Raw genomic sequence first — 19,016 nt, forward strand, 5'->3', positions numbered from 1 at the left:
AACCTTGGACTTCTAACCACTGAAGGCTGATAGCTTGCTGATCCTTCTCCTAATGGCTTAGCCTGGGCTTTCCTCAGAAACCTCAAGACAACTCAGCCACACTTCATTTAAAACTAAGCAAAACCTACCTACTTCTCCCACCAGGATGTCTGTGTTCACCGTCCTGCACCGTTGAGACCCTCAGAGCCCCCTGCCCCTCTAAGCACACTGCTTCCATTCTCCTTCCTTTCTCACCTCTCCCTTAACCCTTTTCATCATCCCCCTTTTTATTTATTTGATTTTTTTAAAAATTAAATCAATTAGTTGTAAACACCACTGCACTCGGACCAGCCAATTTAAAATTAAATCATAGCTGCATACATTAATGCAATCATGGGGTACAATGTTCTGGTTTTATATACAATTTGAAATGCTTTCATCAAACTGGTTAACATAGCCTTCACGGCATTTTCTTAGTTATTGTGTTAAAACCTACGGTGCATCTTACAAGGGTACATGTGAAATTTACTAGGTGTAGAATATAAATTTTTTATTTTTTTTTGAGACAGAGCCTCAAGCTGTCACCCTGGGTCGAGTGCCGTGGCATCACAGCTCACAGCAACCTCCAACTCCTGGGCTTAAACAATTTTCTTTCCTCAGCCTCCCAAGTAGCTGGGACTACAGGTGCCCACCACAATGCCTGGCTATTTTTTGGTTGTAGTTGTTGTTTGGTTTTGAACCTGCCAGCTCTGGTGTATGTGGCTGGCATCTTAGCTGCTTGAGCTACAGGTGCCAAGCCTATTTATTTGATTTTCAATCAAACACTATCTAAGTGGACTTACTTTGTGCCAGGCATTATTCTAATCATCTTACACATATTCATTTAGTCTTAATAAGCCTGTGAGGTAGGGGCCTGCCTTTGTCTGTTTTGTGTTGTTGTAACAGAATAGCTAAGGCTGGATAATTCATGACAAAAGACATCTACTGAGCTCATGAATCTGTAGGCTGGGAAGTTCAAGGCCATCTTCTTGTCAGCTTCTGGTGAGGCCATGTGCTGGAGGAGTGGAAAATGTGAGCCAAAGAGATCATATAGTGAGAGGAAGCCACAGAGTCTAGGAAGCTGAAATTTACTTTTATTCCAAGTCTGGTAACTTTGCCCGTCCCATGAGGACAAGAACTCACTCCCAAGGGAGGGCATTGATCTATATATGCGGGATCTACCCCTATGACCCTGACATCTCCCACCAGGTCCCACCTCCAGCACCACCACAGTGGGGATCACATTTCAGCATGAGTGTCAGTGGGGACAATCAACATCTAACCATAGAAGGACCATCATCATCACCTCTATTTAACAGGGAAACTGAGGCACAAAGCAGTTAAGCGATTTGTTAGTACATGATAGAGCCGGATGTAAATCCAGTCTGACTCAGGATTTTGTGCTCTTCATCAGTGTTCTGGTCTGTCACAGTATAAATTAGCAGCTGGACTCCCTAAACGCTTTCTAAGAACACCCCCTTACCTTCTTGCCTTAGCTGAAACTTGGCTTTTATCTGAGCTCCCAGCTTCCTCTTTTGAAGGCTGCACATCTCACCCCATCCCTTATACCCTGTGGCCAGAGGTGTCATCCACATTTTCTTAGCTCTGTTCCTTTGTCCCTGTTCAACTCCCTCATGAAGGCCTTTCCTTGGGGGTGGTTCATGCTATCCGGTTTTGTTACCCTCTTCCGTACTTTTTGCTGAGTATTTGCACTCACTGAGGAGTTAAGAAACATCTTAACTCACCTTGTGATCCTTTCTTGCTTTGGCAGCATGAGCCACCCTGGCTGAGAGTGAGATTTCCAGCCGCTCAGAATTGACTAAGCAGCCAGGTACCAGCTGAGCGGCTTTAAGCAGTTTACTTCATCTCTCAGTCCTTCAGTTTCTTTACTTGTATGATGGGGATACTAGCAACTCTTCTGAAAATAAAGTGAGATAATATATATGAAGTGCTTAGCACCTTTATAATATAATGTTAAACGAATGGTAGGTATTATTATTAACAGTAATAACTCCCCCATCCTCACTGCTGCCTTCACAGCCATTGCTTTTCTTAATATTCCTTGACTTCTTTAACTTAGGCATCCCAAACCCTTATGCCCCTCCTGCCATTCATAAGCATCATAAAACCTTTGACTTTTCATATGCCAGAACTAGCCAGTTTTGGAGATCTTAAACTTGGATATAGCTGTCTAGCATCATAACTTTCTGTTCTTTCCATTTCACTTTTTTTACAGCACTGCTTATGCTGTAGAACCTCACTGGGGCTTCTGGCCTCTTTCAGGCCAGCATGGATTTATTCCTTGTTAAACTAGTTAAGGCCTCAGGTTGTATTCTTTTGACTGTTCCAGTCATCCTGTCTTCTTGTTCCTGATTGACCCACTAATGGTAGATCAATAGTCATTTGGGCACTTTACATAATCCCTTATTTCTTAAAGCCTTTGGTTTTTAAAATTCCTTTTCCTTTATTTTTGTCTGACTGGGTTGATTTGAAAGTTGATTTCTTCAAGCTCTGAAATTCTTTCATCTGTTTGGCTTATTCTGTTGTTAGAGCTTCAGCTGCACTTTGTAATTTGCTCCATGAGTTTTTCATTTCCAGAAGTTCTGTTTGATTTTTTAAAAAATATCTTTAGTACATTTTTTATTTATATCTTGAGTCTTTTTTTCTGATTTGTGCTGGCTTTCATTTTTCTCTTGGATCTCATTGAATTTCCACAAGACCTAGATTTTGAATTCATTATTTGTCATTTCATAATTTTTATTTGGGTAGGATACATAGCTAGGGAGGGCATAGAATACTTGGCAGGGGTTTTATATTCTGTTTTTTCATATTGCCAGAATGCTCATGCTGATTCCATCTTATCTGGAGATTCTGTCACTTATTTTCAAACTTAGTTTCATTTGGGTGGGATTTTTAATCTCTTTGGGTGTGTGACTGCACTGTATGTTGGGTAGGGTCCTTTGGCTTTACTTTGGGTGCTTTCAGGGGGCAGAACATCTGAATTCCTATGTTATAGATAGCTTTAGCATGGTGATTTTCTGAGATGTTAGCTATTTGTAGTTGTACTAGCTGTGTACTGCGCACTGCGTCCTGTAGAGGCGGGAGATGGTGGTCTCCAGAAGCATATCTGGTTTCCCCTGCTGAGCAGGTCAGCATGAATTGTATTGCATTGTGCAGTTCACCTATGAGGCCAGTAGGTGGTGTTGGAGGGCAAGAGCTGGCTGAGCTGTACTATTTTGTCAGCAAACACAATCTGCTGTGCAGGTTGGCGTCCCAGTCTGTAGGTGGTTCTTGCAAGATAGAGAGAGCTGGGGTGGGGGTGGTGGCAGGGGGATTTATGAGTGATTTTTGTTAATCAGAAGAAGTGAAGTGCTCAACTGTCCCTGGTGATGTACAGGACCTTGGAACTTCCAAGGGTCCTGTTGCATGTTCTACCACTGAGTGTGTGAGTTAAAACTGGGTGGGGCTGGCTAAATTCATTCCATGATGTCCTTGTAGCTCAACAGCAACCCCAGACTCCTGGGCTCAAACAGTCCTCCTCCCTCTACCTCTCGAACAGCTGGGACTCCAGGCACGAGCCACCATGCTGGCTAATTTTTCTATTTTTGGTAGTGACAGTCTTGCCCTTGGCTCAGGCTGGTCTTGAACCCCTGATCACAAGTGATCCTTCCCCCTCAGGCTCCAGAGTGCTAGGATTACAGGCATGAGCCATCACACCAGGCCGAATTGTTCGAGTTGCCCTCTCCTTTTCTTTTATCATTTACACTACTAAACGGGCTTTCACGTCAGCAGTTGTTCCTTCCATCAGGAATCCCCTTTTCAGACACACACATGTGCTTCCCTGTCCACTTCATGCAGTGTCTTTTCAAATGTCAGCCTTCGGAGTGGGGTTCCCAGACCACCTTATCTAAAGTGGCGACCTCGTTTCTTTCACAGCACTCTGTGTACTCTCACCTGCTTCATTTGTCGTCATTCCACTTATCAAAATCTTTCCTTACTATATATATTTGTTTGTTTGTGGCACCCAACAAATATGGAAGCCCCATGTCTTTAGGTTCTCAATAATTATTTGCTGAGTGAATTAATGATCAAACCTGAGTTTGTTGAATGGAATTCATGCCTGCTGTACAAGTCTTAAAGTAACCCAACCACCATTAGTTTTTGCTTGAAAACATTTTTTAGAAGAGGGTAAAGAAGATTTTAGATTCTTTGTGTAGGAGGCAGCATGAGGTTTGTGGTTAGTTAGATTTGCATTCACATTCTATCCTCACCGCCACCTAGCCGGTGATATTGAGTAATCTGCTAACATTTCAGAATCTCAATGTCTTCATTTTTTTTATTACATTTCAAATTATTAAGGGGTTACAAATGTTTTTGGTACATGGATAGCTTTTATACATTTCTTAATTTTTCAAAATGGGGATGATAAGAACTTAACTTCTTAGGGTTCTTTTGAAGAGCAGATGATGGAGCCTATATGGGACCCCTAGTAAATGGGTGATGCTCGGTTCGCATTTAGCAAGTTCTGTTGAATACCTGGCAGGTGCCGGGCATGTGCTTCAGGCATGCTGGGGAACTGAGGGGATTGATGCTGACCTGTGCCAGTGCTCCTGCTGTGTAAATATCCATTCTCTACCCTGCTCTTCATTCTCGAGGCAGCCCAGCACCCGGGCCACCCACACCAGATATATCACCAATAGCACTTACAATGATATCATTAGTAAATAAAAATGCATCCATGTATTTTTTCCTTCATACAGGTGCTTCTGAAGCCCTCATAGTCTCTGTTAATTATATTCATGTTGTTTCGTTATTTTCACATGGATTTCATAAGGACCAGTCATTCCTGCAAAACTCTTCATTTTCTTAGAAAAGATAATATGGTATCTTTGTTTGTTCTTTCTTGCATCTGTTTCATTTTAAGTTCTCATTCAGGAAAACAGAAATCTTACACTATGTAAGAAATATTCAGGCAGGATGGAGATAAACTGGATTTTATTTTCATCCAAGTATTCTGGTTATAATTAATGTACATTATTAGTAACTTCCAGACTCCAACAGAATTGGTGGTTAAATCTAAAGCATACTTGTGACTCCAATATTGCATTAAAAATGGTTTTTATTTATTTACTTTTAAGGCAAAGTCTCATTTTATCATTTTCAGTAGAGTGCTGTGACATTAGAGCTCACAGCAACCTCAAACTCTTGGGTTCAAGTGTTCCTCTTGCCTCAGCCTCCTGAGTAGCTGGGACTCTAGGTACCTGCCACAACACCTGGCTATTTTTTAGAGACAAGGTCTTGCTCTTGCTTAGGCTGGTCTCAAACTCCTGAATTTAGGCAATCCACACCCTGGCCTCCCAGAGTGCTAGGATTATAGGTGTGAGTCACCGCCCTGGTGCCTCTAATCCTTTTGAATGTGTTTTTCTCCAGCCTCAGGTAATGTTCTTGTATAGATGCACGGATCAGTACTCAGCTGACTCTTCTTGGGAGACCCTGTGTAGGTCTCTGGAGTTTTTGCTCAGTGCAAGTCTCACTTCTCAAGTGCTCTGTTCTACAAGCTCTAGTTGCTATGGCCTCTTGTCTTAGCTCTTTTTCCTCAACCCATGGAGATGGCTGGGCTCTACTAAGGTTTCTATTCCTTGCACAGGGTCCTGGACACTCAAGGATGTAAGCTGGGGCAATTTTTTTTTTTTTTTTGAGACGGAGCCTCAAGCTATCCCCCTGGGTAGAGTGCCATGGCATCACAGCTCACAGCAACCTCCAACTCCTGGGCTCAAGCGAGTCTCCTGCCTCAGCCTCCCAAGTAGCTGGGACTACAGGTGCCCGCCACAACACCTGGCCATTTTTTGGTTGCAGCCATCATTGTTGTTTGGCGGGCCCAGGCTGGGGATTCGAACCCGCCACCTTAGGTGTATGTGGCTGGCGCCTTAGCCGCTTGAGCCACAGGCGCCAAGCCAGCTGGGGCAATTCAAGGGCTCACCTTGTTTCTAATTTCTCACAGAGGTTTTCTTTCCTGTTCCTTCATCTTGGAAGCAGAAGTTTTAGATATGAAGGGTTACAGATAAAGTAGTCCTTTTTTATATACACGGAAACCACTGGGATGATCAGTGAAAGTCAGCATCATATCAGCCAGTTATTTCATTTATTAGATGTTTCCTTTTCAAATTATTGCTTTTGTGTGCTTTGCCCCATTTGAAATCATGAGCGATTTAACCACTGGGTTATGTATTACTATACACATTGTGGATCTTTATTTTCTTTAAAAAAAAAATCTCAAACAGGTTTATAAAGTAATCTTCTTTATAAAATAGTTGTTTGTGAATTGACATTTCTCCAGTTAAAGAGAACTATGTGTTATAGTAGCCTTTTTATGTTTTTCTTTATTTCCTTCAGAGATTGCAAAAAGGACATTTCAAGGAAAAGGCATCCTGGCAGGAGAAAGCAGAAGTTTTAAACCTCATTTGACCTTCATGAAGTTGTCCAAAGCACCATGGCTCCGTAGGAATGTGAGTGCACGTTCTGTTGGAGGCCTGTTTCACCCCACCTCCTCAGCCTTAAACTGGGTCGGGGCTTCAGTGATACTTGTCCTGGCCGTCAATGCCCTGCCACTGTCGCTCCTGGGATTCCAAGTCTGGTTGGTTCCAACTCCCAAGGTGCTGAGGATGCTAGCAGTCCTCCATGGAGGCTGTTCCAGCTGTGCCCTTCTTTGCCCCCGTGCCTGTTAGTTGCCTACTCTGGCCATCATCAGTTTCTCCCCCTTCTCTGCCGCATCTGCCCCATTCCTCCAGCAGCCGAGGCAGGACCTCAGTTCACTTTGCTGCTTTCTTTGCCTGTAGTTATTTGCATCCTCTTCCCCTCAGAGCTTCCTCTGCTAGCCTGTGTACACTGCTGCTACTCACTGCAACTGGCTTCGTCAAGGTGGGCAGAGCTTTTTACCCCCTTTCATGTAGCTCTTTCAAGGTTTCCAAAAAACCTCCTCGCTCTTACGGCATTTGCCTCCCTGGAGGGCTAGGAGCAGGTGTGCTGGGGACTGGGGACCTCCCTTTCTGAGATAGGCTTCAAAGTACTTTTCCCTAAGGATGGTCAACAGTGACCAGCCAAGGGACGGGGCTTTGACTTCACCTAGCTCAGAGTCAGGACACTCCTTCCTCCTTTGGATGTTGCAACCAACAGCTTTTAGCTTTCTGCTGAATTTGGGAGCATTTCTCCTAAAATCCTAAGGGTACCCTTCATTGTTTTTCCCATTTCAGCCTAGGGGTTTCCTCATGCAAATTAAGACATCTGATGGCCTGATCTGATAAACCAGACTTTTGGAGATGGGCACCCCAGTTAATATCCACTCCCTGTTCTCCATGACCCTTTGCTGCAGTTCAGACTGATTTGCAGCTCTCTAAACGAAGGTCATGTTTATTAGTAAGTAGAACGTTTTTTCTAAATTCAGCACATTTTGAATTTAATGCCTGTGTCCTTGGAAAGCCTTTTTGGTCCTTTAAAACATAGATTTGGGTGATTTATCATCCTATGGTTATGGTTTTCTACAAACTATTGTTAAAGAGCTCCTTGAAAAGATATCTTGCATGGTTTTTTTTTGGTAACAATGCCACAGATTTACTAATGTCTATATTAGGTACCATTCCAGAATATGTTAGGTAAAAATAATTGGTGTAAATGATTAGATTTTTAAAATCTGCAGTGATAACAGCTTATAAAACTTGCAGACTGACGGTTTCCTTCTTTGCCGGTTATCTTTCTTGTTTTGCTTGCAAATGGACTGTCCTCTTCCAAGTGGTTTCAAACTTAACCACAGAATGACAAATCAGTGGTGAAGGTAATATCCCCATTTCCATATGTTTCTTTGTCCTTACAATATTAACTTTGAAATGAGAGCACCCAAGAACATTTATTTAAAGAATGTCTGCTGGATCTGTATTTCAACATTTTAGGCTATATATAAATGGCTTCTTGGCAGTTAATCTCACAGAGTCAACTCCATCACCCTTTAGCAAAGGGATAAGAGACTTAGAGAGGTTAAGTCATGTCAGTGAGATGGCAGTGTGCTCAGTGACAGAGCCTGCTCGCTGCACCTGCAAGCTCATCGCATCTAATTCTAGTCTTTCCTCCCACTGGCCAGCTCCATTTTGCCCAGAGTCATTTCTGTGTGTGAGGAGCTTTCTGATCTAAATCATGTTAACTGACCAAGTATCTATTGAGTGCCTACTGGGAGTTGGGCATAGAGTGGTTGTCAAAATAGAAACAGTCATAAAAATCTATATAAAGTCTAAAAAAGATTGTATTTTGTTCAGATTATAATGCTTAATTGTTAGAAAATAAATTACAGGCTTGGCACCTGTGGCTCAAGCGGCTAAGGCGCCAGCCATATACACCTAAGGTGGCGGGTTTGAATCCCCAGCCCAGGCCCGTCAAACAACGATGGCTGCAACCAAAAAATGGCTGGGTGTTGTGGCGGATGCCTGTGGTCCCAGCTACTTGGGAGGCTGAGGCAGGAAACTCACTTGAGCCCAGGAGTTGGAGGTTGCTGTGAGCTTGATGCCACGGCACTCTACCCAGGGGGACAGCTTGAGGCTCCTGTCTCAAAAAAAAAAAATAAATAAAATAAAATAAATTACAACCTTAACATCTTTGAGAAAGCTACATAACCTTTTTTTCCTTTAATTAGTGGAATGACTATTCTGATCACTACTGTGATTGTTAGTGTTCCGAAAGCTTAAGGAAATAGGTCTTAAAGTGTGGGATTTGTAAGTCAGCTGGGTGCTGGTTGAAGCTGCAGCTTTCCACCCTCTGCCCTTAGGGCCGCTGGTGGACCTGGGACCTGGGCCTCTGATGTTCACTAAGTGCCATTCGTGATTCTGATCCAGATGGTCTGCAGAGTGGTACATGAGACCTGTGGGCTTAAATAAATACTCAGCAGTTTCTTTAGGCAGCAAATCCATGGTAAAAGTTAAAACCAGTTGAAAAGGTAACATACATACAAGGGGATTTCATTTATTTACTTTATTCTAACTTGTGGTTTGGAATGTAGATTGTTTGAAAATATATAACTCCTCGGTCTCTTTCTTCTTAACTTTTTCATATTTCCAGCTATCTGTTTTCCTTTCTCAGCACTAAATTTTTTCTGCGTTTTTATCGTGGGTATAACTATTTTCAAGTGAGTGGCCATTAAGACAGTGATGGAATACATTGCTAACTTTGTATACTTAGATTGATAATGAAATTAAAGGGGGGGGGGAAAGAAGGGGGTGAGAAGTATAAAGTAAGTTTGTTTTTTTTTTGAGACAGAGTCTCACTATGTTGCCCTATGTAGAGTGCCATGGGGTCAAGCTCACAGTAACCTCCAACTCTTGGGCTCAAGTGAACTCTTACCTCAGCCTCCCAAGTAGCTGGGACTACAGGTGCCCGCCACAATGCCCAGCTATTTTTTGGTTGTAGTTTTCGTCCTTTCGCAGGCCCAGGCTGGATTGGAACCCACCAGCCTTGGCATATGTGGCCAGCACTCTAGCCTCTGAGCTACAGGCACCGAGCCTATAAAGTAAATTTTTTTCCCTATTCATTTTCTCCTATTCTTAGGAGATTGGACTCATTTCAAGTGATTTATTTTTAAAAGTTGATTATAAAAATATGCTCACTGTAAAAAATTTAAATATATGAATATAACCCAATAGAATAAAAGATATAATTTCTCCCTCATCACCATCCTGCCACCTCCTCCCTCCCAATATAATTTTTGTCTCCGTGGGGAACTGCTAGTAGTATATCCTTTTTTCTTTCCTTTTTTTTTTTTTGGTGAGACTCTGTCTCACTTTGTCACCCTAGGTAGAGTGCCATGGCATCATAGCTCACAGCAACATCAAACTCTTGGCCTTGAGCCATCCTCTTGCCTCAGCCTCCCAAGTAACTAAGACTATAGGTATGTGCTGCTACGCCCAACTAGTTTTCTATTTTTTTTATTTTTAAAAATACTATTTTATTTACACTCATGTATGAAAAAAGTGGCTATACTATCATATTTACAAACATACTGATATTGGAAACAGAATTCAGTAACAAATCATTAATTAAATGTTATAAAGAACACACAAACATTAAAACACTGATTGGTTATAGAAAGCAGAACTGGGGGAAAACCATTAGCTATAATTTTCATTTTCATTAAAGAGCAGAACTCTTTGAGAATAATCAAATCAATTAGTAATATTCACCTATACTACAAAATAATATGTACAAAGGAAAGTTAGTGATTGTACTGATTTTATTACTTTTACTAAGCCATTTCATTTTCCTCAGTCTCAATGCAAAGAAATAAAACATAATCTGAAGAAAAATATGTCCTTATTATTCACAATAAAAAGAGTCTGCTTCATTCTGCAGGGGTGGGCATGCTGTCCAGTAGGGAACAGTTAATGGCTCAAATGGATCAATGCACCATTTTGATTCTGACCCACTGAATAGAATCTCATCCATATCTGGTGACTGTAACTCCATGGGAGCTGTGATAGACTGAACCATTTCTGTGGTATCCCCAGATCTCCCTAAATAAGAAAAGACCCTATATAAGAAAATATAACACTCAATCTGTCTATAAATTATATCTTTAAGCTCTTTCTTTCGTATAAGGTGGAAAAGGGGGCCCTTTCTGGAGCACATGGATGAAAGTATTACTATGATCTAAAGACGGTTGGATTGATATTATGTTGGTATAATGAACATAAGGTACACATTGAAACCACTGTCAGATTAAGAAACTTCCACAACTTGTCTCAATTCTTCAAATAGTGGAGCAAGTTCCTTTTCTAGGCTGACAATTAGTCCTATATTGGCATTGCTGCTGGCTATGAAACTTAACCACTGGAGGTAACCAATTAAATTGAACCACCTGGTAGGTGTTATAGTAACAGATGATACTTTTATTTTTTGAAAGTCCAAGTTTGATTCCTTGGTCTGTTGCAAGGGCAAAAGTAGATAAGAAACCAGGTCTCAAAGCATGTTCTGGAGCATTATCATTGGCTACTTTAATAATAGGTACTCCATCTCTATCAGACACAACAATAGCATGGAGTCCTTAAACACTTGGTAACTTTTTATACAGGAATCACGTTAGGTCATCTGCCATGATGAACCCTTTCTCCCGCAGGATCAATCTTCATGCCTGGGTTTCTGGTCTGCCCGCTTCTCTCTGCTGTCACTTCATGGACAACTTCAAAGACAGGGTCCTCTGCAAGCCACTGTCACATGACTAGTCACATGACCTAGTCAGAGCTCATTTTCTATTTTTAGTAGAGATGGGGTCTCACTCTTGCTCAGGCTGGTCTTGAACTCCTGAGTTCAAGCAATCCATGACCTTGGCCTTCCAGAGTGCTAGGATTACAGGCATGAGGCATTGCACCTGGCCCACTAGTAATATATCCTTCCAATTCTTTTCTCGTGCATTGTAAATACAGACACACACACACGCGCGCACACACACATACACACACACACACAGAGTTTCTTTAAAGCAGAAAGAAAACGCTATATATTATTTTGATTTATCATAATTTAAGTATTCTTCCCATGATGAATAATGAGGTTGGTTTCTGTTTCTTTGCTATCGTAACAGTGCTGCAGTGAACATCCTTGTTCATGTTTCTTCAGATAATATGCCAGTTTCTTCAGATAGTATGCCTTGAAATAGAATTCTAAGGTCAAAAGGTTTTGTATACTGTAACTTTTCAAGTTGCCTTACTAAAATTCAAGTTATTTGTATAGTTTCCTTAGAATGTAGTTGTTTGACATGGCTGGTCTGTTCCTGGTCTAGCTCCACGCCTTTTGGATTTATTTTTCTCGTTGCATGACCTTGTGTTTCTGTGATTTAAACTTGGCAAAACCTGGTTGGTTGGAAGTATGTGCTAACACTTGGTGGCAGAAGATGACCAGTTTCAAATCAAACAGGCATCTTAATGCAGACCTAGATTACTCAAGAAATAAATGTGATATCCCAGTTGTTTTTAAGCATACGTTTTTATTTCTGGGCTTCTTAGATATCTTTCCTGCTTTATGACTCTTTCAAGTGACTATGATGTCACTTGAATTAACAAAGATATGGATCACTAATTGGCACTTCTTGTAGCAGCTTTTCATAGAGTCTAACAAGGAGAGTACTTTAGAATGAAAAAAAAGCAATCTTTGAAAATTGTCTCCTTTCCCTGAGACTGGTTTGTTTTGAATGCAGAGGTCGCTAATGCACATTGTGAGGGCTGAGCAGTCACGTGAGACCATAGGATGGTGAGGACGCTGAGGGGAAGTGGGAAGAGGGTGCGAGGCGATCGTCAGTGGGAGTGGAAATGGAAGCAGCAGGGAGAGCATGTGGATAAAAATTATGCTGTGATGGTATAATTATGGGGAAACCCCAGTTCCTGAATTGTTTGGTGATTGAATATACAGAACCAAAACTATAATTAAACATTTCTCTACTAGGTTGGCTGAATCCTTTCTCTGCATCCTTCCCCAGGAACACCCCCTGATTTCATCTTTCCTCAGCCATTTCCATTATTTACTCCTGTCTGTCTGTCTGTCTATCATCTATCTATCTATCAATCAATCATATATCAGGTAGCACTTTTTTTCCAGTATTTTATTAAGTGGGCCCAGTACAGTTTGGCTGCCACTCACTTTTGGGCAGGGGGAGTGTGCATGACAATGGGCTTTATAAACCATTTATTAACTCCAGAGCACGGTGACTGTTCCTTCTTAGAAGAGTCTCTGTAATAGATTTGAAGAACCATGAGTTTTCTTGTTTTAGCTCTGTTCTTGTCCACATCATCTCTTTTGACCTCCCTTTGCTCATGGTGAAAGGAAGAGGTTAGTCTTAATGACTCCTGACTCCTGTGCTATTCTCAAATGTCTGTAAGGTAAGTACTTGGACCAAACAGCTGAATTTGGCTTCACGTAGAGACTTTTGGGCTTCCCATAGAGTTTTGTTTTATTTTTTAAACTTCAAATTGGCTTTATTGCCCTTCTGGAAGGAGAAAGACAGAAAGGAGAAGGGTCTTTCATAGGAAGACCTGATAGAACAGTGGTGGCCATTTAGAACTGAATCTTTCCACCTGTCCTTTCAGAAACCCTATGGAGCAACAAGGACAATGAGACAGCTGTCACATGCTACATCTTTAGTGAAACTAGGGGATAGATAAATCCATAAATGCCAAATTAGGTGGAAAGGCTGATGGTAGAGGCCCTCCTGATCTGGGAATCAGAGCAGGCCAGCCTTCCCAACGGCATATGTTTTGAAGAGTACTCCTTCACTGTGGCAAAGGAGGAGGAAACCTTTGAGCAGAGAAACCCTGGGGGAGTACCCTGCCACTTCCTCTGCCCCATCCCTGGCAGAGGACACTTTGGTTGCCTCCAGTATCCGTGAGCCTTTATTATTCCAGACAAAAGCTTAACAATGGCGCTCATACAAGACAAAGCAAATTGTGTCAGTCACATATTTCTGAATCTCTCAAAGCCAAATGGCTTACTCACAGTTTCTAGATGTTTTTGAGACATTTTTCATATTATCAAGTATATTTAACAGACCTTTTTCCCCTAGTTTTAATGGCTTTTAAAAACTGAAAATTCAGTGAAAGCTGATGTAAGATGGAATCGTAAGTGACTTTACTTATGTTTCTAATGCCATTTTTAAATTCAGGCTGTTGTATTATTCATTTTTATTTCTATATATTACCCCAAACCCTAAAATAAGTAAGTTTACAATACCTTGATCATTGGAAATTATATTTTCGGAGGTTAACCTACTTTAATATTCATTTGGAAGCTTTCAGCACTTTATATGACTTTAAAAATCAAGAAACATACGAGAACTAGTAGGAAAAAAGCTCAATTACCGTAAGGAGGGATTTCGGTAATTGACTAAAGTCAAGATTAGAAATGGTTCCTGATTGGCTGTGAGTCTATTAAAGATTTTGAAAACTTTGAAAACTCTAGAAGGAATGGCAGGTTAACTTAATAATAAATCTTCAAAGTGGAGTAAAGATTAGCAGCAAATATTTTCATTAGCATTTTCTGAAATTTTTCTCTCAGAACATCTCTCAGGGTTTTATGTGAGATAGAAGTCTGTGACCAAATTATTATTAGCAATGATGGGTTAAATGAATCGCTTAATCTGATTCTTTGAGAACTTCTTAGGATCTCTGAAATGCAAATGTTTGTTGTGAATCCCCCAAATTTTCAACAAGAAAGACTCATTTTTTTGCTCCTGTTCATGGATCATGTGTGTCTTTGTGCCACATTGTCTCTACTTGGGACCTTGGCTGGGCAGCCTCCATCTAGGACATGGCTGGACTTCTGGCAGAAGGAAAAGAGAGTTGGCAAACCATGTGCTGATTCCTAAAGCTTCTGCTAAGAAGAGACACGTATGATTCTCAATCACACTGTTTTGGCTAAAGCAAGTCGCTTTGTCCCGTTTTTTGTGTAGCAAAGCACGATATGTAATCTGCTTGCAAGGAGGGGTATCCCGGGAAGGGCAGTGAATATTTTGCACATTTATATCATCTCCATCAGCATTGTCTCCCAGCTAAATGCATTTGGCTGGCAAGTCCTTTTATGATGGAGCAGCTTGTAGCCCTACTGTTTAGTAGAATGTGGTTTAAGAAATGCTCATCTTGAAAATGATATTTTTTGCTTTAAACATCTACATTTCATGGGCATTTTAACTTCTCTGATGGCATTTGCATCTGCAGACAAAATTCTGATTTACGTGTATAAGAAATAGATTTTAGAATTTGTATTAAAAGATGCAATAGCAGAATATTCAAGTTATTTAAAATTCTATGTGTTTGCCTTAACTGCATTAAATATAAATGATCTATCTCAACTGTTAACCAATAGTAATGGGAGAATTATTTTCTAAACAAGTCATTTTTTAGACATTTTGAAACTCCCATCAGCTGGTAATTCATTTCATTTTCTTTGTCAAGAACAGATCTTGTAGGAAACTGATAAGCCTTCACAGTGGCTTGATTACAGGTGAAGTCCAAATAGAATGTAGAGTCAAGAAAACTTAAATTTTATCCCAAAATTGTGTTGATACAGAACTATGTGGCCTGTTTAATAAGTGGCATTTGCTAATTTCAGCCTCATCCAAATGGTCACATAAAAGCAAACTATTGATAGGTGAAATTATTTGCATGACAATAAGATTCTCTGTCACTGCAAAGATTGGCCAATCACACTGGCAAACCTGCTCTTGTTAATTATCTAACTGCATAACGAGGGAAGATAAAGTTGTTTTTTTCTTGAGAGACTCACTTAGATTTGAGTAAGTACTGAGGTTCCATTCCAAAATTAGAACTTTACCGATAATATAATGGAACTATATTACTGTTCCTAATAGGAGCTGGTTTATTTTGATTATTTATTAGAGGAAGATATTCTTTTGGGGAGGATTTCTTAAAAATAGAATAATACCATAGGTGAGGTCAAAAGCTGGTTTCCCAATGTGGTGGGCCAGTCTTTCCAGCAACAGAGAATCTTATGGGTACATGTCAAATCTATTAAGAGTAGAGTATAAATGTCTTAACACAATAATTAAGTGAGGTGAAGGCTGTGTTAACCAGTTTGATGTAAGCAGTCCAAATTGTATATAAAATCAGCACAGTATACCACATAAATGCATTAATGTATACAGTTAGGATTTAATAAAAATCATGATAATAATAATTAGGATAATGATAATTCTTTGAATTACTAAATTGCTTAGTTCTTTTTCTGAGTAATTGGTTACGCCAATTAATTAAAAAAAAAAAAAAAGGACAAACAGTCTTGACTTCTTCGCCAGGACCAGACTTCACGTCATTCACTGTTGCAAACCTAACAACACGTGCTCGTGTCTCCTTAGGGACTACTCATCCTAAGGAATCCTACTGCAGATGTTCTGTCTCTGAATCCTACCTGACAGCAGTCTTTTTAACTGTTGGCCAAGTTTGCGGCTCCATCTTTAAGGACTAGTTCCCCTGTATCTTCACACTACCCTCAGGCTGATGGCGGGAATATGAAACTACTTTTCCTTCCTTGGCCCCTGCCTTCCCCACAGCTGAATTTCTTTACAATAATTTATTACATAACAATAATTTTACTTTGGCCTTCAGTGCTCCTGGGATCTTTGTCACCTGTTCGCAGGGAGCATGCTCTGTGTGACTCCCTGCACCTTCAGTGACAGCCTCTCCCTACCCATTCCCATTCCGTTTTTCATGACTTGGCCCTCTTGGATCCCACTTTGCTCCTCACTCTCCCTGACTCATCCTGACAATCAGAACATGGTAAACAGGGCACTTTGTGCTTCTGGATCTCCAGCTCAAATATCTCTGGAAATAAATGAAATGGAATTAAGTTGGGAGGGGAACAAGCTGAATGGATAGGGAATTCATGTCAAACATCCTTCTCATCACACATACTCCTACTGGCAGGAGCCTAAAGGGTACAAAGTGGGGATGGGTGGACACAGAGGGGGTGGTATTGCTTGGCTTGTCTCGCCTTCCTGGGGCCACGTGCATTATGATAGCACCTACTGGATATAGCAGAAGGGGAATGTACCAGTGTATATATATTTTTTTCATTCTGTCATCTTGCTTTTTGATAGTCTTTTCTTTTCTGACCACATACACAGCTTATTTTATTAGTCTTGAAGTGCTTCTGGGAATTTTGAAAAGATGCTTAATTTTTAAAATCTCTAAAAGAAAAGGCTGTGTGGAAATGACTGGCTGGTCTGATGCCTCTTTTAACTGTACTTTTAAAAAAGCAATATATAATCTAATATTCATAGATATAGGCTGATTCTGAGTTCATTAGAAAAAATATGTAATCCCTGTAATTCTATATGGATGCTCCTCAATTTATGGTGGGGTTACATTCTGATAAACTCATTGTAAGTTGAAAATATCCTATGTGGAAAATGCATTTAATACACCTAACTTACTGAATATTATAGTCTAGCCTTCCTGAAATGTGCTCAGAAACACTTCTGTTAGCCTTTAGTTGGGCAAAATTATCCAACACATCTAATGCCTAATTTATAATAAAATGTTTAAAATCTCACTTAGTTTATTGAGCTTTGCATTGAAAATACAAAACAGAATGGTTGCATTTGTACTCGAAGTACAATTTCTACCGAATTATTCCACTTTCACACCATTGTAAAGTTGTACAATCAGCAGTTAGGGATTGTCTGTATTTTAAGGTGACTAAGGGGGAAATTTTACAATTAAATATTTGATTAAATTTAAAATGTGGAAAAAAGAAAGATTCCAATTACATGCGATCTATAAAATTCCTTCATATAGCAGTGTGTGTCCCATTTAAAAAGAAAGGCTTTGGCTACAATTCCTTGCTCTCCCTAGAGATAAATATTCCTTTTTAAATTGGCTTAAGGGCCACACATGATTCCTGGGTCATTATGTTTTAATGACTCTTCTGTGTCTAACTATTGCTTTTTTCCTACCGGGCCTGCCTTTATCTATTGTGATATCCAGAGAGCATTTCCAGCCAAATAAGGTGAAAAGGCTTGCATCATTGAGTACCTTCCTTTTTTGTTCCATTTCCTAATTTATAGGTCAACCAGTGTCAATCTCAGGGCCATGATTTCTTCCCCATTCCTTTGCCCAGTTCTTCTAACATTCAGTAGTTGGAGCCCTTTCCTTCTATCCCGGGTAGGTAGAAGAATATGAGTTAGGTGAGAATAGTGTTGGCAGGTTGAGAGGGAGGGAAGGAAGAAGGAAGAATGCTCTCAAGTAGAGAATCAGGGAAATTGATTAGTTCATAACAAAGTGGAAAAAGAAGATAGTTCCAGGTCCATAGGAGCAGGATGAGCTGGGAAGACACATTCAGGGGTGTCTGACTTTTTTTTCCCCCTGCCATACATTGGAAGAAGAATAATTGTTTGGGGCCACACATTAAAAACACAAATGCTAATGAGCAAAAATAAGGTCAGTGTATAATTTTTGTGATATCCAATACTACAGATCAACAAAACAGTCCTCAAATATTCTGCATGCAGACTATAGATGGCATAACCATCTGAGGTGAATAGATACATACTTGTGACCTGTGAGCTATAAAAGCAGAACACATCCATATATGTAGCCAGAGTTATTGGATAAGTTAAAATTTTCAGGATTTTTCTTTGAACTTATGTATGAATGATTTTTCAAAGAACAGCCTTACCTGTTTCCTTGCTGAGGTTCTGAGAATTTTTTATACCAATGGCTTGCTGGAATTAGTTACTAATGTTGGAAAATATTGATTAGAAGGAAAATCTATTTCATTCAAAGAGGAAAACATTAAATTCTAAATGTATAGACCATACATGGTAAGAAATTTGGGGTGGGGGATTTTTATGTTTTATCTTTAGCATGTAGAAATAAATGGTTAAATTGGCTAGTTCAGGGAACACTGGGAAAACAGATGTGATGGGAGGAGAGGGCTGTATCTTGTTTATATTTGAGTAACCAGAGTCTGCAGAGCCAAGAACACAGCTGGAGTTTGAGGATGGGGAGCTAAGAGCTCAGCGTGAGATTGGGCTGCATGAGAACTGCTCTTGGATGCCTCCCTGTGGAGCCCCTTCTTTGTTTCATTATAAGCAGAAAAGGCACATGCAAATACAACAACCAGTTACAGGGCCAAGCAGCATATGGTCCCTCATGCTATACCAGGAAGGAATGGAAAAGGAGGCACTGAGGTTGGCTGAGTAGACAAAGCATGACCTGATGTGGAAACAGACCTCACTGTATGTAACTAAAGGTGTTGCAGTGTTCCAGGACCATACTTACTGTATTAAACCAGCAACCTTGAGGACTTCTTGGGTACCAGTGGCCTGTTACTTCTGTGGTTCACAGGGCCTCAGTCTGTATAAGTGAACCAAGTGTTTGTGGACTGAAGCCATGTTTCTTCTTCTCTCCTATTTATTTATTTATTTATTTTGAGACAGAGCCTCAAGCTGTCCCCCTGGG

At 40.4% G+C, this 19,016-nt stretch overlaps 1 protein-coding gene and 1 pseudogene across 5 annotated transcripts in view; one reads left to right on the top strand and one right to left on the bottom strand.

Annotated features, from left to right (window-relative positions):
- The window catches only part of AKAP7 (A-kinase anchoring protein 7), a 142,602-nt gene that overhangs the window by 41,537 nt on the left and 82,049 nt on the right, over positions 1 to 19,016 (top strand). For all 5 annotated transcript variants that reach the window (XM_023513493.1, XM_003781669.3, XM_023513485.1 and 2 more), the window contains one exon: positions 6,412 to 6,524. In XM_023513493.1, the coding sequence (XP_023369261.1) occupies positions 6,412 to 6,524 (113 nt within the window). The remainder of the gene's footprint in view (positions 1 to 6,411; positions 6,525 to 19,016) is intronic.
- On the bottom strand, positions 10,095 to 11,212 carry LOC111725492 (annotated as a pseudogene).

Source organism: Otolemur garnettii, unplaced genomic scaffold (assembly GCF_000181295.1).
Source record: "Otolemur garnettii isolate 467f Iridium unplaced genomic scaffold, OtoGar3 scaffold00002, whole genome shotgun sequence".
NCBI lineage: Eukaryota > Metazoa > Chordata > Mammalia > Primates > Galagidae > Otolemur > Otolemur garnettii.